Source organism: Oryx dammah, unplaced genomic scaffold, assembly GCF_014754425.2.
Source record: "Oryx dammah isolate SB20612 unplaced genomic scaffold, SCBI_Odam_1.1 HiC_scaffold_4, whole genome shotgun sequence".
Taxonomy (NCBI): domain Eukaryota; kingdom Metazoa; phylum Chordata; class Mammalia; order Artiodactyla; family Bovidae; genus Oryx; species Oryx dammah.
In genome coordinates, this window is record NW_024070188.1 from 66,648,188 (window position 1) to 66,673,900 (window position 25,713).

Genomic DNA, 25,713 nt, shown 5'->3' on the forward strand with positions numbered 1-25,713 from the left:
TTGACTATGCCAAAGCCTTTGACTGTGTGGATCACAATAAACCATGGAAAATTCTGAAAGAGATGGGAATACCAGACCACCTGACCTGCCTCTTGAGAAATCTGTATGCAGGTCAGGAAGCAACAGTTAGAACTGAACATGGAACAACTGACTGGTTCCAAATAGGGAAAGGAGTACGTCAAGGCTGTATATTGTCACCCTGCTTATTTAACTTCTATGCAGAGTACATCATGAGAAACGCTGGGCTGGAGCAAGTACAAGCTGGAATCAAGATTGCCGGGAAAAATATCAATAACCTCAGATATACAGATGACACCACCCTTATGGTAGAAAGTGAAGAAGAACTAAAGAGCCTCTTGATGTGAAAGTGAAAGAGGAGAGTGAAAAAGTTGGCTTAAAGCTCAATATTCAGAAAACTAAGATCATGGCATCTGGTCCCATAGCTCCATGGCAAATAGATGGGGAAACAGTGGAAACAGTGGCTGACTTTATTTTGCGGGGCTCCAAAATCACTGCTGATGGCTATTGCAGCCATGAAATTAAAAGACTCTTACTCCCTGGAAGGAAAGCTATGACCAACCTAGACAGCATATTAAAAAGCAGAGACATTACCCTGCCAACAAATGTCCATCTAGTCAAAGCTATGGTTTTTCCAGTGATCATGTATGGATGTGAGTTGCTGTTACTGTTGCTAAGTCACTTCAGTCGTGTCCGACTCTGTGAGACCCCATATATGGCAGCCCATCAGGCTCCCCCGTCCCTGGGATTCTCCAGGCAAGAACACTGGAGTGGGTTGCCATTTCCTTCTCCAGTGTATGAAAGTGAAAAGTGAAAGTGAAGTCGCTCAGTCGTGTCCGACTCTCACGACCCCATGGACTGAAGCCCACCAGGCTCCTCCGTCCATGGGATTTTCCAGGCAAGAGTACTGGAGTGGGGTGCCATTGGATGTGAGAGTTGGACTATAAAGAAAGCTGAGCGCTGAAGAATTGATGCCTTTGAACTGTGGTGTTGGAGAAGACTCTTGAGAGTCCCTTGGATTGCAAGGAGAGCCAACCAGTCCAGCCTAAAGCAGATCAGTCCTGGGTGTTCATTGGAAGGACTGATATTGAAGCTGAAACTCCAATACTTTGGCCACCTGATGCGAAGAGCTGACTCATTTGGAAGGACCCTGATGCTGGGAAATATCGAGGGCAGGAGGAGAAGGGGACAACAGAGGATGAGATGGTTGGATGGCATCACCGACTCGATGGACATGGGTTTGGGTAAACTCTGGTGGTTGGTGATGGACAGGGAGGCCTGTTGTGCTGTGGTTCATGGTGCCACAAAGAGTTGGACACGACCGAGCAACTGAACTGAACTGAAATGAACTGAAATATGGTATAAGTCGGCAGCATTGAGCAAGAACTATTACGTGAATGCCTTATTTGTGCATTGACAAGATAGTAAGTATCCAAGAACTTTGTAAATTGTTCATTACTCTCCCAAAACAAGCTATCTACAACCCAGCTTTGAACAAAGGCCAAGGATTTTTAAGTTTAATGGTTCAGTATTCATGTTGAAAAATCATCTGGTTATTTTATCCAATGTGTCCATACAGAAGTGTAATTTAAAATTTTAAACACATCTCTCCTCTTATGCAAGAATTAAATTCAAAGTTTCTAAAGTCAGAGAGGCTTCTCTGGACGCTATTAATATAATGGGAGGAACTGGAAACGATAATTCCTGAAGGATGCCAAAGGCAATTCACCTCTTTACCTTTTCTCCCAATTAATAAACATCATTTTATTCCTGTTTTTCCCTTTCTACCAGTTCTTAAGCCACAAAAGGGGGGTCGGTGGCGAAACAAAGAAAAGTAAAACAAAATCTCTCGTCCCTCCTGCCAGCAGCCAGCAGAGGGCGCCAGTGCCATAGGCAGCGGGATGGCCGAGGCGTTCAGCCTCCTCTCGGCTCTAACCGCTACGTGCCAGGCGAACTGAGGTTGTCCCTGCTGCCAACCCGTAGTTGCCTCGCTGTCGCTGAGCAACGGGAAAATGGGTGGGATTTGCTGTGCGCGTTCGTGCGGGCGCCCTCCCAGGCGGAAGCGGAAGTGTCGGCGGCCGGCGAGTAGGAAGTGGTGATTCCTGAAGAGGAGATGGCTGCTCTTGCTACACTCCCCCCGCTGCCCCCACAGTTTAAGAGCATACAGCATCATCTGAGGACGGCTCAGGAGCATGACAAGCGAGACCCTGTGGTGGCATATTACTGTGAGTCCTTCCGAGTCTCCGCGGTCCTCCTTGGCCTCCGCCCCCTGGTTCTTAAGGCCGTCCCCGCCTCTCTAGCTTTAGACCTGAGCTTTGGCCTGGGACCGGTCCCTTGGGGACAGAAGTCCCTGGGGGTCCCGCCCTCCTCAGGGATCCCCAAGTTCTCTGCCCCTCCAGGCCTCAGAAAGGCAAAACTTCGAAAGTACTTTAGCGTCCACCAACTAAATATTTTTAAACGGAATACATGGGCTTATGGACTCTGAAACACAGTGTTCTAAAGTTTTCTCCCTGTGTGTACACACAGGAGCTTTCTGTCTCCACCAGGAAATCGTGAAATTAACCTGGGTAGTTAAGTAACTGAGTTGGGGCTAAAAGGAAGGTAAGTGTTCCAGAGACAGTAGTGATGTGGGCAAAAGGAAGAGACTAATTGAAAACACTGTAATGAGTGTGGGTTAATTATGACAACTTGCAGGCCCAATCATAGAGTGGCTGCTGCAGAACAAACACTTGTATTTGCCCATTTCTCCTTTTGCATTTCAACTGCTGTCTTCTACCAATGAGAACTTTTAGCCTTGATTTTGAGTAATAAATGAGGTCGAGACATTTGGTGACATACTCTCACTTTGGTTGTGATACATATAATCTACAGTTGATGAAAAACACAGATCAAACTTGATCACACTTTTTCCTTTGTGCTAAAGAGAGTAGTTCCAGTATAGGTTATTTTATATTCCACATTCTAACTTTGCTGCAAATTAAACAAGTGACCAAGCAACTATAGTATGCTGAAAAGGATTTTTAACTTTGAGAAGCTCAGTATAATGTGTCCTCTCTTATAGGCAATATAAGGTTAGCCAAAATATGGTCCACTGTCATCCTGGCCATAAACCAGGAGTACCCCATTTTCATTCCTCAAATGTGCAAAGCCCTTTCAAACCTCCACATTCTTCCCTTTCTTGGAAATCTACCTTTTTTTCCACTTGGCAAACTCCTTAATTCAGATTCTAACTCAAATGTCACCTCTCCTGTGGGCAGTAAGATGATTACTCTCAAGGCTTTACCTCCTCAGTTTGTTCAGATCATAACAACATTTTTGCGTTATACTTGTTTTTCAGGTTCCTCAAGCAGGGACCGTTAGTCATTCATTCAGCTTGTATTTATTGAGATTTTACCTGTATGAGTATTACCAGGCACAGTGGCTACAGCATTCATGAAGCTTACATATTATGGGGTGGGGGGATTAAACAGTAAAATGAGTAAATCATATAGAATATTACAAGATTGTGAAGGAAATTAAAGCTGGGAAAGAACAGGGAGTACCAGGAGTAGGGTGGTAGGAAACGAGGGAGGGATTTCATTTTCAGAGTGGTCAGGGAAAGCTTCACTGAGTTCACATCTGAACAAACTTAACCGGAGTGAAAAGCAAGCTTTGCATCACCTGGGCAAGAGTGCGCTCCATGGGATAAGAAGTGCAAAAGTCCTGAGGTAGGGGTCTGCTTAAAGGAGGATCAGAGTGACTGTTGTAACTAGAGTGAATAGAGCAAGCAGAAAAGCGATGTGATTAAAGGCAGAGAGAGTATTTCTTGTAACAATAAAGTGGGAACCCTTGATTCTGGCCAGAAGCAGTCCCTCCATGGGCGCTGTATTCTATACGTTTGTCACTGTCCTGGGGCCCTTTATTTCCTGTCACTATCCTCCCTCTTTTGCTGTTTCTTCCTAAACTTGCTCCGGTTTCCTTTATTTAAAAAATAAAAGGAGCTCTCACTGTGACATTCCCCTAGCGTTGCAGTCCTGTCTGCCCAACCTCAAAGCTAGGCTTGAAATAGTTGTCTGTAGTTGTCTTTAGATCCTTACCTCATAGCTCTTTTTCAGCCCATTGCAGTCTGGTTTTCAATCCCATTATTTCACCGAAACTGCTCTCAGCAGGGTCAAGAACCATGATTTTTATTGCTAAAACCAGGTGTCACTTAAAAAATATTTTTGTTATGAAGCACTGGAGAAGGAAATGGCAACCCACTCCAGTACTCTTGCCTGGAAAATTCCATGGACAGAGGAGCCAGGTAGGCTACAGTCCAAGGGGTCGCAAAGAGTCAGACACGACTGAGCCACTTCACTTTCTTTCTTTCTTTCTTTCTTTCTTTCTTATGTGCGTGTTAAAGAACATATGTAATGTGTATATACAGTTCAAGGAACAGTCAAATGAATGCTAATATATCTACCATGCTTGCTGTTATTAGACTTTCAAATTTTTGCTGACTTGGTGAGTGTGAAATGATGTCTCACTGGAGTGAGATTTGCAATTCACTGAGTCTTAGTAAGGTTGAGCATCTTTTCATATGTTAATTAACCATTTGTGATTTCCTATTGATATACCTACTTATTGCTTTTGACCATTTTCTATTTCACTGTTTTAATCTAGCTACTGATCTTTTGGTATTGCAAATGTCTTTTCAAAGTTTATTTGAGAAGTTTGATTTTTGATTTTTCATTCTATTTATGAAATCCTTTGATGTGCAAAAGTTCTTAATTTTAAAATATGACCAATTGAGTAATTTCTTCCTTATGATTTATGTTCCAATTTTCTAGGTCTTGATTTCTTTTTATGTACCTTATTTGAGATTTTGGCTTCCTGAGTTTGTAGATGGGTGTCATTCATCAAATCTAGAAAATTCTCTACTTTCAATGATTGTTTATCTGCTATCTCTGTTAATTCCTTCAATTTTAATTAGACATGTGTTGCATTTTCCTCCTTTAGCTTCTTTGTCTCTTAATGCTTTGATAGTTTGTGTCCATTTTCTTTCTATGCTGCATTCTGTGTGATTTCTCTAGGTCAGTGTTCACCTTCATATATTCTATTGTATAACCCATCTGTTGCGTTTCTATTAATATTCTCATTTTTTATTTCTAGATGTTCTCTTACTTTGCTTTTAAATCAGCCTTGCCATTTCTGATCATCTTTTAACTGTTTTAAACACACTCATTTCTTTAAGTGCTTTAAAAATATTTGCATTTATATTTGCTGTCTGATAATTACTGTATAGGTTATATTTTAGGTCTGATTCTGCTGTGTAACAAAAAATGGCTTATGACAGTTTTTTTCTTGTAACTTAGGCGCTAGAACTACTAAACCAGTACTCTTTAAACTACAATATGCAAATAATTCTACAGGAATCATTTTCACATTTCGCAACTTCTGTGTTTCTTTCCTGACAAAGTTCCTTTGGTCAAGGTGGCAAAGCAGTATGCTTCCCTTTATTTATGTATTTTTTATTACTTTATCTTGTCCTCAATTGCCCTCTTCCTACTTTAAAGAATAAAGGCAGACTCTCCTGCATCATTAGAATTTTTATGGTGTATTGTTCTGGAGGAGAAGGTGGAAAATCCTCCAGGGTGTCCAGAAAAAAAAGGACAGTTCTAACAAATTACTGGTGTTAGTGAAACCTCCATTTATTAAGCTATTAGATAGAGCTTCCTGTCTTTATGTGTCTTATTTGGAAGAAAATCAGTCAGAGCACAGAATAAGCCTTTATTTAAAAATGCTGGGCATGGGAAAGAAAGGATGTCAAAGGAACATTCTAACATACAGCTTTTTATAAGGGGAGTCACCTGGAGTCATCTCCTTTCAGGAATAATTAGTCAAGAATGAATCTCAGAAGAAGGAGGAATTTTTCTTAGCTATTAGCAGCCATTGTTCAATCATTTGGGATTTTATCCAGAGGAATGCAGAGGGGCAGTTTGCAACCAAGGTCAAGTGCAAGATGGTATGGAGCATGTTGTCCTTGTTCTTGGGGAACATGATACGGCCATGTTCAAAACTGGCCTGTGTGAAGTTTCAAAATGGTAAGAGCATTTCGTTCTCTGTTCCTCATTAAAGTGTCATTCCTGAGGTCAGTTCAGTTCAGTCGCTCAGTCATGTCCGACTCTTTGTGACCCCATGAACCGCAGCACGCCAGGCTTCCCTGTCCATCACCAACTCCCGGAGTCCATCCAAACCCATGTCCATCGAGTCGGTAATGCCATCCAACCATCTCATCCTCTGTTGTCCCCTTCTCCTCCTGCCCTCAGTCTTTCCCAGCATCAGGGTCTTTTTCAGTGAGTCAGCTCTTCACATCAGGAGGCCAAAGTATTGGAGTTTCAGCTTTAGCATCAGTCCTTCCAGTGAACACCCAGGACTGATCTCCTTTAGGATGGACTGAGGTAAAAGCAAAAGGGAAATGCTGAAGTGGGAGTACCTTATTTCATTCAGGTGACAAGCTCATATCAAGGTCTGTAGGTTATCAAAATTTTAGTCTTAGAATCCAGAAATGAGAAAGAGTGTGTGGGAACATGTGTTAACATTTATTTTAATTAGAGAAGTCATATTTTTCTGAAAAAAGTAAGCCTCCAATGGCTGATTGTTTTGACTTTAGCAGTTAGTTTTGCCATTTATGTAGAATGGTGGACATTCTCCTCAAATGAGGTAAATCTTCAGCCCTGAAGTGTTTTGCTTTTTTCAGAAATACATTTAAAACAAGTGATAAGATTAAAATATTATAACTTTTTTTTTCCTGCCAGAGGATGTTGAAACAAACACTATTTCCGTTTTCCCAGTCCTGTCTCACTCTTACAATGAAAAGAAGCCTTTGATTGAAAGCAAATGATGAGTCTTTATAAGATCTGTATACTTCAGATGAATTGAGAAAACGAATACTCTGATGAAGGGGTGACACATTCTTTTCTAGTCTTAAAACAAATTTTGAGGCAAACCTAATTAAAATGTCAACTAAGAAAGATTATTAAAAATGTTATTTGATGATAAGTGATGATGTGGTTTTTAGCCTATAACCCGGAAGGAATTTAAAGAATTTGGTGGTTTTGCTGTGACAAAGCTTCCATTCTCATCTGCTGCTTTATGTGAATGAATTTTCTCCCTTGTTAAATTCATAAAAATGAAAGTAGGAATACCAATACTCTGGTTCGTTATGAGGATAAATCATGTGAATTCATAGATAGGCAGTTTAACTCATGCATTTCCAAGAAAATTTTACTTTTTATACTTAGTGATTATTAAGATAAATAAAATTCATATTGTTTTAAATGTTACATTGTTATATATAACAATTGCAAAAACTCAATTCCAGAAGAAACATTTTAACACATAGCACCTTCTCTCAGGAAATTTAATAAAAATTTAAATTTAATTTTTTATATACTTTTGTTGCAGAGCAGTGTGATAGGATAATCAAGTAACACCTTTGAGCATGCAGATACATTTTTATAGTAAAATCCTATAAAGTAAGTACATAGAAATATGGGTTAAAAGAAAATAAGACTGCATTCTGACTCTTTAAAAAAATAATATTTTTTATCTGAAAAGATTGTAATAGATGCCAAATGGCTATGGTGTTTACAGTTGAAAGAGTGATAAAATTTTTAGATGTCAGTACTTGACATCTGTAGTACAGAAATTGCATTTTTTATCTGTTTAAACTTAAGATAAAAAGTAGTAAATGTCAACCTAAAAATGTGTGAAGGGATACATTTCTGTAAACTTAGAGCAAACAAAAATTTTCTAAATTCCTAGAGCAAGGAAGAATTTTTCGTGAGAAGAAAAACTAAAGGTTATTTTGCTAAAGTACTTACTGATTTATAAAAGTTCCATATTCTCTTATATTTCCTCTCTGTATGTTGCTCTCTGCCTGGAATCCCCTATGACTTCCTCTTAATCAAACTTAACTCTTATTGACTCAGTACTTTTTACTTTTTTTCCTTTTGAACTGTGTGTAGCTGGAGTAAGCTAGCCATTGTAGGTATTATTCAGACACATTGATAGACACTTTAATGAATAATCGGGGTTTTCCATCCTCTGGATCACTTTTCAGTATGCATTGTGTTTTGATTTTCAGATATTTGGTTGGTGTTTTTGTTTCTAATATTTTGTTGATCTCTTAAGTTCGGGGTTTTTTTGTGGGTTTTTTTGGTCATGCCTCATGGCTTACGGGATCTTAGTTCTCCAACCAGGAATTTAACCCAGGCCCTCAGCAGTGAGAGCTTGGATTCTTAACCACTGGACTACCAGGGAGTTCCCAACTCAGTATTTTTTGCAGATTGGTTTTCCTGAGCTCATATGATGTCTAGAAATGGTATCAAGTATATCCTTCCTCTTGATCCTTTTGACCTTTCAGTCTCCTGGATTCTCTTGGAAGACAGGGACTGATACCTTGTTTTCTCTCACCACATAATTGGCATTCATAAATATTTAATGAATGTCATTGTTTTAAATGTTATGAATATTCCAGCCTACTAGAATATTCACTCTGAGAGCAAGAAATATGTCTTAAATTGATGATCATTGAATCTCTTAACTCCTAATACAGTACCTAAACCATGGTAGATCATTGGAAATTATGTAGTTTACATGTAATATGTGTTGATTGAATAAATACAGGGTAATTCATAGTTTTTTCACATGCTCTTACTGCAGTGAGGAAACATAATGAAAAGAATCGCAAAGCACAATATTTCATAGCTTGTGGCTATTAGATTGTCATAGATATGTCATAGGATGTGCCCTTTGTGCTTCCTCATTTCCAGCATTTTGTGATTTCCAGAAATGATTTAGATCTGGCCTTAATGGAAATACTCTAGTGTTTTATCATTTTTTTTGTTACCTTAGTATTCCTATATTTCTAAGTTGTTTGATATTTTATTTTCTTTTTAAGTCAGGAATAAGTGTTGAAATATCATATATCAAATTACTTTTTGACTAATATGCTTAGAGTTTACTTCTTTGACCTTTTTAATTAGTAATAACAAATTATTGAATTTACTCTTACTTGGAACATCTCACTCCTGGAAAAAATTGTTACTTTTTTTTTTCATTAAGTTATTTTGAAATAATTACAGATCCACAAACAGTTATAAGAAATAATACAAAGAGATCTGAGTGCCTTTTACTCATCGTGCCCAGTGGTAATATCTTGCAAAGTCATAGTACAATATCACAGCCAGGATTATGTGAACAATTATATACGTTTGTGGCAAGCCCCAAAACAGCCTAAATATATATCATAGTGGAAATGGTTAAGTTATGGTATATCCATTGCATAGAAAGTGATGTAATCATTTAGAAGTTAGAAAGCATCTTTTGTAACATGGGGAAAGATTGATATAAAAATTCAGGATATAAAGTTATATATATATACTATGATTTGAATTCACTGCAAATGGTGACTGCAGTCATGAAATTAAAAAATGCTTCCTCCTTGGAAGAAAACCTATGAAAACCTAGACAGCATATTCAAAAGCAGAGACGTTACTTTACAGACCAAGGTCCATCTAGTCAAAGCTATGGTTTTTCCAGTAGTCATGTTTGGATGTGAGAGTTGGACCGTAAAGAAAGCTGAGTGCCAAAGAATTGATGCTTTTGAACCGTGGTGTTGGAGAAGATTGTTGGGAGTCCCTTGGACAGCAAGGAGATCGAACCAGTTGATCCTAGAGGGAATCAGTCCTAAATATTCATTGGAAGGACTGATGCTGAAACTCCAGTACTTTGGCCACCTGATACTAAGAACTAACTCATTGAAAAAGACTCAGATGGTTGGAAAGACTGAAGGCAGAAGGAGAAGGGGACGACAGGATGAGATAGTTGGATGGCATCACTGACTCGATGGACATGCATTTGAGCAAGCTCCTGGAGTTGGTGATGGACAGGAAAGCCAGTCCATGGGGTTGCAGAGTTGGACACGACTGAGCAACTGAACTGAACTTTTAAAAATGCATATATATATATATATATATATATATATATATGGAGAAGGCAATGGCAACCCACTCCAGTACTCTTGCCTGGAAAATCCCATGGACGGAGGAGCCTGGAAGGCTGCAATCCATAGGATCGCTGAGGGTCGGACGCGACTGAGCGACTTCACTTTCATGCATTGGAGAAGGAAATGGCAACGCACTCTAGTGTTCTTGCCTGGAGAATCCCAGGGACGGGAGCCTGGTGGGCTGCCGTCTCTGGGGTCGCACAGGGTCAGACACGACTGAAATGACTTAGTATATATATACATACATACATACATAGACACACAAACATACATAATAAACTTGGAAGGAAAAATAGCAGCTTTAGGTTTCTGGATGGTTTTCTTTTGATTGTCTTTTTAAAAATTTTCTTGTAAGTGGGCGTGTTTCATACCATCATTACTAAACAACAAAAGCTTTACTTAAAGCAAAAATTTTTTTAAAACACCAATAGTAGCTCCATCTGACTATCAGAAAAAATATAAGTACCTTTAGTGATAAGGAGTACGTCAAGGCTGTATATTGTCACCCTGCTTATTTAACTTCTATGCAGAGTACGTCATGAAAAACGCTGGACTGGAAGAAACACAAGCTGGAATCAACATTGCTGGGAGAAATATCAATAACCTCAGATATGCAGATGACACCACCCTTATGGCAGAAAGTGAAGAGGAGCTAAAAAGCCTCTTGATGAAAGTGAAAGAGGAGAGCGAAGAAGTTGGCTTAAAGCTCAACATTCAGAAAACGAAGATCATGGCATCTGGTCCCATCACTTCATGGGAAATAGATGGGGAAACAGTGGAAACAGTGTCAGATTTTATTTTGGGGGGCTCCAAAATCACTGCAGATAGTGATTGCAGCCATGAAATTAAGAGACGCTTACTCCTTGCAAGAAAAGTTATGACCAACCTAGATAGTATATTCAAAAGCGAGACATTACTTTGCCGACTAAGGTCCATCTCATCAAGGCTATGGTTTTTCCTGTGGTCATGTATGGATGTGAGAGTTGGACTGTGAAGAAGGCTGAGTGCCAAAGAATTGATGCTTTTGAACTGTGGTGTTGGAGAAGACTCTTGAGAGTCCCTTGAACTGCAAGGAGATCCAACCAGTCCATTCTGAAAGAGATCAACCCTGGGATTTCTTTGGAAGGAATGATGCTTAAGCTGAAGCTCCAGTACTTTGGCCACCTCATGCGAAGAGTTAACTCATTGGGAAAGACTCTGATGCTGTGAGGGATTGGGGGCAGGAAGAGAAGGGGACGACAGAGGATGAGATGGCTGGATGGCATCACTGACTCAATGGACGTGAGTCTGAGTGAACTCTGGGAGTTGGTGATGGACAGGGAGGCCTGGCGTGCTGCGATTCATGGGGTCTCAAAGAGTCGGACACGACTGAGCGACTGAACTGAACTGAACTTAGTGATAACTCATGATTTGAACATGGCATCATCTTCTGTAATTTTAATCAAGCTGAATTTCACTCCATTTGTAGAACCTGACTGACTTTCTGTTGTCTCCAGACCTTCCAACATTGTTCTCTAGCCCTTGACACCTCTTCCCCTCCTTACCAAACCCACTCCATTTTTATCCTTAAGATTCTAGCTTAAATGTCACTTTCCCTGGGAGGCCTTGTCTTAAACTCCCTGGTTTTTAAGATGCATCATCTCTTGGTCCTCATTGTGCCTTGTATGGCTTTATCTGAATTGCTTTTCATATGCCTGTAGTCGCTTCTAGAGTGTAAACTTAAGGAGGCTGTACCCTGCTAGGGCCTCTTGATTCATTCCCTGTACCAGGTAGTGCTCGGCCACTAAAGATACTTACACAATAAGGAATAGGTACTCCAAAAATGGTGAATTGACCTGACTTTTGAGGCAGCCATGGTCCCTATAGCTACACCTTATAGTTGTCATGGAATAAAGAGGCCAGATAACTAACATTCATGTAGCTTTTGGCATTCATAACAGTCCTTTTCTTCAGGGTATCTGATTTAAACCTTACAGTCATCCTGGTCCTTCTGTTAGTAAGTGATGGAACCGGGACCTGAATGACAGATGCTAGATGAGAAGTGGGTATATGAAAAATTGTTGAGAGTAGGTAGTAATTAGAATAGCAGTTACAGAGTGAAGGTAAAGGGACTTGTTAAATCAGTGGGAAAACAAAGGAAACCAGTGCAGTAATCTGGAAGATTCCTGATAAGTGGAGAGTAAAAATGAGGACATGCTTGATGTTACTGACATAACTTTGTGAGCTTTGTATCTCTCTCTTTTTTTTTTTTTTCCACCTTAATGAAGCCAGAAAATATTTGAGTTCCTACTAAACATAGGCACCATATGATAAATATTTTTATTCTGTGACATTTGATGTTCTGGATAAAGTGAAAACTAGAAAGACTCTTTCCTTTTAAACTATGTGTTGATATTTAGTATTGATATCAAATATCAACACATAAAGCTGATATTAATACAAAGTTTCAGATTTGGTTTTTAAAAGTTTCCTCTAGGGGGTGGTATTGTACAATTAATAGACATTCAGTGAACATATATAAGTGTTCTTTGAGAGTCATTTCTTTATACGACCATAGGAAAATTAGATGTAGTTGTTCAGGAAGTTGAAAATACATATGGTATATTTTGTATACAAGGTGTCATAGGACACCAGTGTAAATGCTTAAAGGCTAAATAATAATGAATTTTTATTGATGGTGGTAAGCTACTTGGATATTAGGATTAATAATCAGTTGCCTGTTATTTGCTGTTAATCACACAGAAATTGATTTAATGACTAATAAATTTAACTAAGCTTATTATCTTTAACCAATTAAAGATAAGCAGTTTTTTTGTGCCGATTTCTGAATCTGTAGCAACTAATTTGAGCTCATAGTCCTTTTGTCTAAGTATGTATCATTTCTTTATTGTAAGCTGACTCCGGATACTTTACTGTACACATGACAGGTTAATAATAAAAACCTCAGAAAGTTGGACTGCTCACTTAACCATTAACATTCCATTTCTTTTTTTATTTTGCAAACATATTTGCAGACATGAATTTTACATTGTAGAATAGTCATTTTAATAATTACTCCTGTTTTGAGTAAGTCATTTTGGTTTTAGACTCTCTAAGCTAAACACACACACACACTAGCATTACAGTAACTTGCACGGGCTGTATGTGTGTGCTCAGTTGCTTCAGTCGCGCCCGACTCTGTGACCCCATGGACGGTAGCCCTCCAGGCGCCTCTGTCCATGGGATTCTGTCAGCAAGATACTGGGGTGGGTTCCCATGCCCTCCTCCAAGGGATCTTCCTGACCCAGGGATTGAACATGCATCTCCTGCATTGGAGGCAAATTCTTTACCAACTGAGCCATCAGGGAACCCCTATCACAGTCAACTACTATATAAAATTGCATTTCACATATTAGTTTAGAACTTACTTTTCCCTTCTCCTGTCCTTTGGCTGTAGTTGTCATATATTTCAGTTATAAACCTGTAAACCCTAGAATGTTATTATTTTTTAATTGTCCTTCTTATAATATGATGATATATCCTTCTTATGATATGGGGAGGGTGGTGGGAGGGGGGTTCAGGTACACCTGTGATGGATTCATGTCAATGTATGGCAAAACCAATGCAGTATTGTAAAGTAAAAAAAAAAGAAGAGAAATTTATAAAATGAGGAAATAAAATTTTTAGTATATTCCCACATAATTACCATTTTCAGCATTCTTCATTCCTTTGTAGTTGTTTTTAAATGTGTCATTTTCTTGCCTGTTGAAAAGTTTATCATTTCCTTTATAGGATTGTCACCAATTCTGTCAGCTTCTATGGTGTGAAACAAGCTTTTATTTTCATCCTTATTTTTGAAAGATATTTTTGCTGGGTAAAGAATTCATCAATCATTTTTGCCACTCCTCCCCACCTTTGAGGGGGTGGACTCCAGTTACATATATGTTAGCGCATTTGATGGTTCCCCATACCTCACTGAAACTCTGGTTTTGTGTTTGTTTTCCTTTTCAGTCTTTTTACTCCCTGCTTTATTTTAGGTAGTTTCTACTGCTATGTTCTGAAGTTCATTCGTTTTTTCTTTTATGATATTTAAACTACTATTAATCCTGTCCGGTAAAACTTTTCATTTCAGATACTCTTACATTTCATTTCTGGGTGGCCCTTTTGTGTTCCTTTGTGTATGTTCTATCTCCTCATTTTATTCATGGCTTCCATAAAATACTTCAAAATGATTTCCCAGTATTTTAATGTCATCATCTGCTATTTCCATTATTTTGTCATTGTTTTATGTTCCAGTTCTTCTACTATTGCCATCGTTAGTGATTTTTGATTGATTGTGGGACAGAGTGAATTTTAAGTTCTTGAATGTCTATTCTTTGAAGGGATTAAATGCAGCCAGCAATTAATTGAAGTTCAGTTTAATTCTTTGGTGCCTTGTTTTGTTTTTAGCTTTAGAGGGCAGTTCTAAAGTACTCCTTGCTGTAGGGACAGGTTAACCCTATTACTTAGTTGGGGGCTGTCTGCAGAATATCCTGGGTAAACCTCTGGGGCTCTCTGCTCCTTTTGGTTGGAACTGTAATGCATCCCAGCCCTGTGTGTGCACTGGGGATAGTCCAGCTCACAGCTTCTGTTCATTCTTTGGCCTTGTAGAGTTTTCGCCTTCACATGCACATGGCAGTGTTCACCTGAGCCTCCAGATAAACTCCGATACAGATTTCGGGGTTTCTTCTCTGTGTACTTTCGAACTCTTCAGAACTCTGCCCCTCAATTTACAGCTGCCTCAGTCTCCCTGAACTCCAGTCCATTTTCTCAACTCAGAGGACTGTGTTCGGTTTAGGATTCCCTTCCTACTCCTTAGACTGGGATGTTCCTCCAGGCAGAATGCTAGGTTGATATTGGTGTCATCTCATATGTTTCCTTTCTTCAGATGTCTCAATCTTACCATGTCTGTTTCCATTGTCCAGAATCCTCTTTTATATATTTTGTCTAGTTTTCTTTGATTGTTCACAGTAGGATGGCAAATATTACTCCTTGTGGCCAGAGTTAGAATCTGTGTTCTTATTTTAGTAATCAAATCATCACTATTATTTACTAAGTACCAGCACAGTCTTTTAGTAGGAATTCAGAAGGAGCTAACTTTTCTTAAAGCTATTATATTATGACAGAAGCTAAAAATACTTCATGAAGGAATGAGTGAAGTATATACCCTTTATTAGGATATATTCATTCATACTTTGTTTTTATTTTATTTTTTCCCTTCACAAAGACAATATTAACCATAGAGCAGGTATTTATAATATACTTATGAGTAGAGTAATAGATTTGGTTCTATTTACTGGAATAAAATTTGGCTTTATACATCAGTGTATGTCATAATGATTCCTACTTGAGTGCTATATTTATTTAACCCACTAGTACATTACTCTTAACAATTACTTTTATGTGCCTTTTGTGTCTTTATATCATGCATTTCATATTTTCAGATTTCTCATGTATAAATGAGGATGTGATAGAATGTTAATGTTTAGATTTAATGAAACTTGGAAGTATGCATGCCTTGAGGATTAGTAAATATTTGTCTCCTAAATGCTTCACATTAAAGTTAGGTTGGAAAGTATTTAATCCTTTTGCAAATATGCCTCATTACTCATCTTTAAAAAATATTTATTCATAAAAATGAACACATTTCCTTGATGAAATAAATATATTTCCCTATAGGTGATTCTAGCTACATATTTATTCTGTTTTGCTAGGTAATTTTACATATTGGACATCAATTTTTCATCATACTGCTGCTTCTATAATGAATTACTTGTCCTGAACAGAGTTTTATATGAAAGTAGTCCTTTTTCCCATCCGTATGACTAAAAGATCTTTTGGTGTATAAATTTTTTTAACATCTTTTCACTGTATTAATATTAGAAAATGTGTCTTGTTGTACAACTTACAAATTGTAAACCATGTAAGATATTCAGAAATATAGAAGCTAGGCAAATTTGTACTTAAATCTTTTCAATTTTGAGATGATTCTTTCCAGTCCTTCAATTAAAGGTGTTACTTTGTAATAATGTCCTTGTAATTGCAAAGACTGAATATGCATGTAAACCAAGAAGAAAATGCGTGTAAGTGAAACCATTAAACTGTGTTGTCATTGCACTCTATTTCAAGCATCAACCACTTGTATTAAGGTTAGCTTTTAGGGGGTAAGAAGCTTATATTATATTTGTGTTGTGAGGAAAATTGGTGATGGTTGTGGTGGTAGTGAACTGGGAATAAATCTGATTCTCACTTCAAAGGAGATACCGATAATCTTGATTTTTATTATGAGCAATGTTGGAAGTAGTTAAAAGTAACAAATCAGAAACAAAATTGTACTTTTTACATAGGAATAAATAACTTTCTCTTGATAACAAGAAAATACTGATTAGTTTTCTGTGTGTTTGCTTAATGGACTTTTACCGTTGCTGGATAGCCATTTATTTCCACGGTTGCTCTATTAAGTAGTTCACTACGCTCCATAGATGGTATAATTCATATACTGTCCACTTGATAATAAAATAAGGGAAATGAAGCTCACTCCTCTATTTCCTTACATTGTGTTATTGTGTTGACTAATAGTATATATAGACAGTAAATAATTAACTGATGTCTGTTTAATTTTCTGTGGGTGTGTTTGGGTGAGAGTTTGCTTGAAATATGCTTGAAATAGTCATTTGAGAAGTTGAGAAGATAAGGAAATCAGTCTTTACACAATTAATATAAAATGTCTCCAGAGAATGCCAAAACAGGAAAGAAGATGGGAAACAAAACAGAGAGCCTTAAGATTAGTTTCAAACCAGACGTTTCACGCAGGACATAAAATGTTGGCATGTCATAAAAATATGTATGTTTAAAAAACTGTAGCTTGCTCAGTTTGTAGTGATGGAAAGTGTATTTTACTTGCTCAAATAAATAATACTGGAATATTCAATAGGAAAAAGTATTAAGCTCTTTTGAGGTTGATAATTCTAATATTTATAGTGATGCTGATCTGTCTGTGGTCTGTGTTGCTGGTATGTAGATGCAGGGAGAGAGGATTGTTGAGCTTATATATATATGAGTGTACGTTTGCCACAGGAGTGTAATAAAAAGATTCAGGGTTTAGACATAGGGCAATAAAATCCTAGAAAAATCTATCATAAAATCAAAGCTAGCTACAGAAGGAAGTTAAAGGAGAAAAGACTGATTGTAATGAAGAAGTAAGAAGACACCAATGAACTGGAAGTCTATTGTAACACACAGAGTTTAAAGTTGGAAGAAAAGCAGTTATGTTTAGATTGAGTACATGATATACTGATATTAACAGTACAGCAGTTTGAAATGGTAATTTAGTTATGAGGTTACTGGCATATAAGGGAGAGTCCGTACAGTTTTGGAGATCAGTACTGATAAGAATTGAGAGCACAGCACTGTGTGTGCATTAGAAATAGATTTGCTTTCTTATTACAGAAAATTCAGAATTACAATGCATAAGTAAAATAAGGATTTATTTCCTCATTTAAAAGAAAGTCTGATATCGGCAGTACCGAGTACCAATTCCATGAAGTCATCAGGGACCCAGGCTTTTTCTGATTTCAAATCTGTAAACCAGCACATGATTACCAAAGTCGCCTTGTGGTCCAAGCTACCTACTAGAGTTTCAATCATCCCATTTCTGTTCTAGGCAGCAGGGAGGAGAAAGGGGAATGAGTCATTTCCTTTCCCCTGCTGTCATTCCCGTTTTACAGTCCTTCCATAAGTCTCTCTCAGCCACTTCTGGTTATATAATATTTGTCTTAGGTAATAGCATGGCCATAGTTTGCTTTGAGGAATACAGGGAAATGTACTGTTTGGGCTAGCTGTATTACAACTCCCTAATAATACAGGAATCTTGTTAGTAAAAAAGACAGGGAGAAAGGGTTCAGGTAGGCTGCTAGCTGTCTCTGTCACAAGTATTAATTATCCATGTGAAAGATAAGGAAAGACCCTGAGGTCCATGAGCAATTACAAGCATAACAGTCCAGTGGAAGAGAATGGATGAGCACTAGACCAGTGTATTTAGAAAGCCTTGAGAGAATACTGTAACAGTGGGAAGCAAAAAGAAAACCAGTCATACTTACCAACTCTTCTCTTAAATGCTAGAAAGAATGTAAGAGAATTAAAACTCATTACTTGAGAGAACTGCAAAGAAAATGATTTCTTAAGTGACATTTAGGTTTTAATTAAGACAGAGGGGAAGAAGGCATCTGAGGAGAGGTAAGACAGTTTGCTGATTCTTCAGAATTGTTTCAACAATAGTTCCAGGGAGTATGGTAGAAGGAGTAGGGCTGTGTGGAGAAACATGGACTTGGTTGGGGCAAAAAGTATAGTTTACAGTTGAGAGGAGTAAGGATGCAATGAGCAGTGATGCTCAGCCTTTTGCTTATCTACCCTCAAGTTTAAAATAATTAAACATGAATATTATGTAACTTAATAAATAATTTTTCTGTATTGATATACTATATATAATATATTTAAATATATATTTATTGTAAAAATACTACATGTGCCTGACTCTTTGCAGCCCCATGAACTGTGGTCTGCCAGGCTCTTCTGTTAATGGGACTTTTGAAGCAAAAATACTGGAGTGGTTTGCCATTTCCGTCTCTAGGGGATCTCCCCAACCCAGGGATCAAACCCTGGACTCCTGCACTGCAGGCAGATTCTTTGTCTGCTGAGCTACCAGGGAAGCATATAGAAGAAAAGTATAAAGGATGAGATAAACGTATCAATAAAAGGCTAATATTTTCTTCCCACACTCCAGCCATTCCCTGGACTCCTATGGGTCTCAAAGTCTGCAGCCTCAGTATAGCTTAGGGTGAAAACTGTTAGGGGAAACAGAAGCAGCCTGGCACAGAACTGATCCCTACGCTCAGCTAAAAGCCTTGCCCTTGAAAATAAGAGCAAGAACACTTAAAAGTCTTCAGAAAAAATTGGTAATACATTAAGAAATACAAAGATTAAATTTCAAGGAAGAAAAAGCATGTTATCAGTTACAGGTATTATCATATGAGGAGATGACATTTGATCTGTAATCTCAGTAAAATCAAATAGCCAAGACATATAAAAAGTAAAAACATACTAAAGATGAACCACAAATCATTAGAGAAGGAAAGGATTTTTTACCACTTGCATTTGGGACAGATACCAGTAACTGAGGTAGATGCAAGTTATTAAAGAGTTAAATTGGAAAAACCAGAGGAAAAACTGGAAAAATCATGTAACTGAATATCCAGTTTCTTGGAGATAAAGAGCTTTCCAAGCGTAGAATTGATAGAAAAATCACTTTGGGTACATAAATATTTTAAGTTTCTGTATTTTAAAACAACATTCAGAAATTGAAAGATGGCCTAATTTTCATCCAAAATGTTTATTTTTCAAAGAGCTCATGTGATGTACTTTTAATAAAAGAAATACAGCAAAAGTGCTAGAAAAAAAGACCTGAGCAGCTCACTGAGAGGGCGTGTTGGGGAGCTCTGTCACAGTTATGACAAAAGAAGAGCTGGCTGAAATAGACGTGAAGCTTGAACAACTCAAGAGATGACTGCTTTAAAAAGGGGAGGGTGATCAGCCATGCTTTTAAAAGGCATGGCATGGGGAGAGGTGATTCAAACCTAGTTCTCAAACAACCTGGGCATGTTATTAAATATGACTGGTTAAAAGAAAGAGAAAAAGGAAATTTTGTCACATTGTGATCAAACATTAATAAGTGGGTTTTTATTTTTGCTTCCAAATTAGATTTGTTTTGTCAGATTAGTATCCAGTGCTGGATATTGTACAGTAAAAATGAAAGTATCATGCTTTTTACATTGTGAGTCAGTGTAAATCAGTACAGGTCTTTAAGAAACTCCATTTTTGTTTCTCATTGATAACTGGATGAATCAAACCCCTACATTTGATACAGAAATAAATACATTAATAAATTAAACTTCAAGCTCTGTGAGATAACCCTAAAAGCCTAAGCCTTTAAAAGTAGTTCCTTCAGACACAGATATTGAATTTAAACACACACAGAATACCCGATTGTATTATTATATTAACACGTCTTTAAAGAAGGTGTGAACTGGAAATCGTAAGTGTAACTAACAGCTTGCCATGTTCTAAAGCTGTAGTAAATAAAGCTACAATAGATAGTAGACTAACAAGTAACAAAGCAAGATAGACAATATACAGAGTTGGGGCCTTTTGTCCCATGAAAATTTAATATATGATAATGAATGACAAAAGTGGCATTTAAAGCCATCAGGCAGAATGAACTGTTCTTTCATTCATGTATTTTATCTATTCTGAAAATGTTTATCGAAGGCCAAGGACTGTCGCAGATGCCAGGGATCCATCAGCAAACCAAGTAGACTACAATTACCATTATCATGGAGTTTAAGTTGGAGTTGCAGAATCTGAGAAGAAATAGGTTGAATGATTCCCTGCTGAGGAGAAAAGACTAGAGCAGGAAAGGCGATAGTGTTCACAAGATTCCACTTGGGGGTGTGAGGGCCCTCTTTCCTACTGTATAAAGAACAGTTTGTTAAAAAGCAAGCGACCAAACAGAAAATTTGATGAAATTTTTGTTTTGATAGCTATTCTGCATTCATAAAAGAGGATGTAGAGGCCTTCAGTACATCTCTAAGATCTTTTGAGTAGTGAAAATGCAAAATCAAAAGTGAGATAACACAGTCCTGAGATTGATAGGAAGTTTAATACCAGTTTTTAATTTAATGTCAGCTTTTTGTGAGTTTGGGAGAAATTACTGCTTGCATGTGGTGTTGTAGCTATAACTGCATAGTGGTAATTTGTTTTGAAGGACAGTTGAAGAGTAGCTCTTCAGGTGAGAAAGGTACACATACTACAAGCCAGCAGTTCTCCTTGGTGTCTCCCACCGGGAACTCACGCGTATGCACTCAGGAAGGTCTGGTAGTGCAGCATGGCTTGTAATGATGCAAATCTAAGAACTACCTCGTTGTGCTTTAGTTCAAATGTTGTGTCCATACTGTGGAGCCCTGTAGGGCTACGCAAATCTTCAGAGCATGTTGTTGAAACTAAGAGGAAAATTACAGGCAATATGTGTACACACCAGTGGTAGTAATTGCCACCAAACTTCACAGCTCTCATCACTGAGAAAGCTGTTTAGGGTTGTGGTTTCAGAGAAGTTTTTAGCTTCAGCCTTATCTGTAATATTTTTATTATTTTTTTCAAGAGATGGTATTATTGTAGCCACACGTTCCAAGAGATAGTATTATTGTAGCCAAACAAACTCACTGAGAAGGACAATGCAGATAGTGGAGTGCAGTTTATTACACCGGTGGGCCCAAGGCAGTCTCCTCTTAGCCAAGGACCCCAACCAGTTTTTGTGAAAACCTTATATACCCTAAGTGTACGTGCTCAAACCCACCTCCCCAAATTCTCTGAAACCAGTCTGAACAAAGGAAAAGAAGGATACAATGAAAGTTAACCCGTGAGTGATTCGTATGCCTTAAACCTATGATTCATATGCCTTAAGCCTAGGTAGTTAACAGTGGACAATTATCAATAGACCTGTGGCCGTACCTCAATAAGCATAATAAAATTTATGATTCTATTCAGTTACACAGATAATTAGGGTATTCTTTTTCGCGATGGAGACTCTAGGTACGAGCCCTGGAGCTCTTCCATCCGGAGGTCTGGTTTTCCAGTTGGTATGTCGTTTCCATAGATATTGGGCATATAGCTCAGAGTCCACAGTCTGGCCCAAGATGGAGTCCTGCTTTCGAGATAGAGCCCGTTCTGTCTGTTTCCTCCTTCAGTATGTTTATTTTTACGTGTATACATAAAAATGACCAAAACAATTCTCCGCATTAACCTCAGCTCAAGTGGCATTTCCTCGCCCCCAACGCATATTGTGTATTTTATCAGTTATCACAGATCTGGCCCTTGTCAAGTGCTCCTATACACAAGGTTGTTTTTCTGAGTGCCCTCATTTACCTACTAAATTAAATGGCAGGTTCTTTGGACAGCCTCAAACTGGTCCTTTTATTTTAAATATAATGTCAAAAGAGAAGGCCTTCCTTCATAGAAATTTGTTGTCATCATCATAAATCTTGTATTCTTTGATAGTGTTTTTGTGTTTTTTATATTTGTGAATAAGATCCACAGTAAATCAAAGTTTTATTTCTAAATTCACTTAAATTTTAAATTATTTATTAGAGACAACATATTTTAAACATTCAGTCCTGGGAATTATTCACATCATTGTATTTTTCTTTATAGGTCGATTGTATGCAATGCAAACTGGAATGAAGATTGATAGTAAAACTCCTGAATGTCGTAAATTTCTATCAAGGCTAATGGATCAGTTAGAAGCCGTAAGTTGAACACTGAACATTTTTCTGATTAATGTTTATAATGCTATTTTATTTCATTTGTGTGTGTTTGTTATTGTAGCTTTAACTGTTGGTGGCAATCAGCAGTGTCATTATAGCTGAGGAAAAATTAGACAATTTTTTTTTTACATTTACATTATAGTGCTTAGGGAGTTGTAAGTAAAAGTTGGTTTCAATATCTTTGCCTATACATTATTTCTTATTCCAGGTTATTGTAGACCTTTGAATCATTCTTTCATAAGTAACAAATCATTTCTAACCTTCCTTCATGCACTCACATGGATGATTGATTTAGAAATTCTTAAGTAGCTTTTATAATAATAAAATGGGGGACCTCCCTGGCAGTCAAGTGGCTAAGACTTTGCTCTTCTCCTGCATGAGGGTGGGTTTGATCCCTGGTGAGGGAACTGAGATCCCACATGCCACAAGGCACATCAAAAAAAAGAAAAGAAATGGGCTATTAATTTAGAGAAAAAGACAAGGCAAGGTTCCTGTTGTCTCTTCCTCCCACTCTTGGTCCTGTCACAGGACACTCTTACGGTCCAGGCATGCTCCTCTGCTAACAGAAATGTGGTAGGTGACTAATGACTCATCTTGAACTATGATGTAACATCACAGATTGTGCAGAAGCACCAATCCAGGGAAAACTGAGTGGATTTGACTGGGTATCAATATATCAGGAAGGCAATGCTAAACTGTAGTAACCTCACTTAGTAATAGGGGCTCCACCCTGTGCCCCAGTCTCTTTTTTAACAATGTCAAGGTCTACTCATTACTTAATCTCCTCCCTGGGTTGGGAAGTTCCCCTGGAGGAGAGCATGGCAACCCACTCCAGTATTCTTGCCTGGAGAGTCCCTTGGACAGGGGAGCCTGGTGGGCTACAATCCATGGGGTCACAAAGATTCAGACACGACTGAGTGCCTAACAAGAGAATTAGAAACCTAAATATTTATTTGACCAGTTGCATTATTTTGTTTAGAGAAACAAAACTTAAACATTAAAAATCAAAACACTTATACCAGTCAGTCCAGAACCTTTTATAAATGTTGAAAGTTATTCAGATCAAAGTCTTAGTTGTATGAAGCAGCCATGGATAAGAGTGTTCCCTCTAACCTTGTATGGGTGTCTGACCTTCAGAGCCAGCACCCTGTCATCTTCTGCTATTATCCACCCAAGGTAGGCCTGGTGGCACCACTGATGACCACTTAGCTGCCCTTGGAACCTGTCTGGCCTTCTACTTCTAACGCTGCTTCTGTGAATGCAAGAAAGGTTTGAGTACTCTTTTTGAGAGTGAGGTTAGGAGGTGGATGAAAGAATGTGTCTGACAGGTAGCAATACTTTGTAAAATAACATCTCTTACAGACATTAATATAGAATAAACTTCTATTAATTTTACAGCTTAACAGTAATAGGTGAAATAACAATAGCTTATGGATAAGGCAAAACTTAAATGGTTCTTTATAATACACAAAATGTAAAATCACATTTATAAAGGGACTTACCAGGAATTTTTATTATCTACATTAAATAACAAGGAAGTTTATTCCATGGTGAGAACGTATCTGCTTGTATTATAATGTTTATATTTATATTTGGTTCACTTCAGGTATATTATGTTTTTGCTGAGAGATATTTTATGTTAAGGATGAGATTAAATGGCTTACTCCCACTAAATTTTTCTAGAAATAAATTGCCTCTCCTATTAAATTATTTCACAGTGTGGGTACAGTAAACTAGTGTTACATGTGGGACTTTTTTTTTCTGTTTTTGTTGGGGGTAAGGATGCCCAGATGTCTTTAAATTCCAATATTCAGTCTCTTCTGGGCCTTAATTATGAGAGTATTTACTTTGCTGATTTTATGAAAAATTCTGTGGCTTTTTCTAAATTTAATTCTTTTTTTATAATGTTCTTTACAATTGTGTGATATTCAGATCTAATATTCTAGAAGGTCATGTTAATCCAATATGACAGTCTCAGTAAAATATAGTAATTTAATTTGTTGTTTTTAAAATACTTTTTCTGTGTGTAGGGAAGGGATATACTGACTGGAAATTTACATAGGTGTAAATTGTGTTGATTTGAGGTGTATATTTGGCTAAATTTAACAGTGTGCTCTGAGATACTTTTTAGGATATAATGATCCTTCTCATTGTATTTTTCTATATTTGATAGGAGATATTGAAATAGTAAATTAAAAATTTAAATTATATGGCTAAGAAATAATTTCTTAACTCCATTTTTCTTGCACATTTCAAATTTTTGTCTGATGCTTTACATAGATAGTTGGGCATGTTATCTTTTCTTTTGCTCTTTATTATTTTGATATTTTGGCTTCCCAGGTGGCTCAATGGTAAAGAATTCACCTGCCAGTGCAGGAGACACAGGAGATGCAGTTTTGATCCCTCGGTCAGGAAGATCCCCTGGAGGAGGAAATAGCAACCCACTCTAGTATTCTTGCCTGGAGAATCCCACGGGTAGAGGAGCCTGGTGGGCTGTAGTCCATAAGATGGCAAAGAGGCGAATACGAATGAGCATGCTCGTACATGTTTTGATATTTAGAACTAAATTATACTTTCAGGTTATCATGAGTAACTTTCTTCAAATTTTTGTAAACATTGGATTTGATTATTAGGATTTCTAATACTTGGTATACGCTTCTCTGAGTCCAGATTCATAAGTTCTATATCTCATTTCATTTTAGCTTAAGAAACAGTTGGGTGATAATGAAGCTATTACTCAAGAAATAGTTGGTTCTGCACATTTGGAGAATTATGCTTTGAAAATGTTTTTGTATGCAGATAATGAAGATCGTGCTGGGAGATTTCACAAGTAAGTAAAGAAAGATCAAATAAAAATGACAAGTTTTATTACTGTATAACCAGGATTTATCCAGTTTTTTTCTTAATAAGTACCAGGATTCCTGATTAATTATTTAGGTGTTTGTTTTGTTCTGTTTTTCTTGAATCTTAGAATAAGTCTGGGTTATAAGAGTGATCCTGCCTTTTTAGATAACATGGCTGAAAGACAAGTACCCAGAGCAGATTCATTTCCTCAGTAAATACACTCTAACTAGCCATTCTTTAGTAGTTAAATAAAATCTGAGTTACTATTAGCCAAAACATCCTGGTTCAGTGATACTGATTTTTAAAATTTCCAACCCCACTGATTCAAATGATTTGTCATTATAGTAAAACTTAAATACAAAGAAATACACGTAGCATAATATCAATTCAGATAATATTGTCACTACACTTTTTAAAGAGAAAAGCATA

General features: G+C 37.5%; 1 protein-coding gene across 2 annotated transcripts in view; it reads left to right on the plus strand.

Moving 5' to 3' along the window:
• The first annotated feature begins 2,008 nt into the window (after positions 1-2,008).
• VTA1 (vesicle trafficking 1) overlaps positions 2,009-25,713 on the plus strand; it is a 71,707-nt gene continuing 48,002 nt past the window's right edge. Inside the window, exons 1-3 of one of the 2 annotated variants that reach the window (XM_040238582.1) lie at positions 2,009-2,243; positions 22,328-22,422; positions 25,143-25,270. In XM_040238582.1, the coding sequence (XP_040094516.1) occupies positions 2,132-2,243; positions 22,328-22,422; positions 25,143-25,270 (335 nt within the window). In that variant the 5' untranslated portion in view covers positions 2,009-2,131. The remainder of the gene's footprint in view (positions 2,244-22,327; positions 22,423-25,142; positions 25,271-25,713) is intronic. The other variant, XM_040238583.1, reaches the window with a different exon arrangement.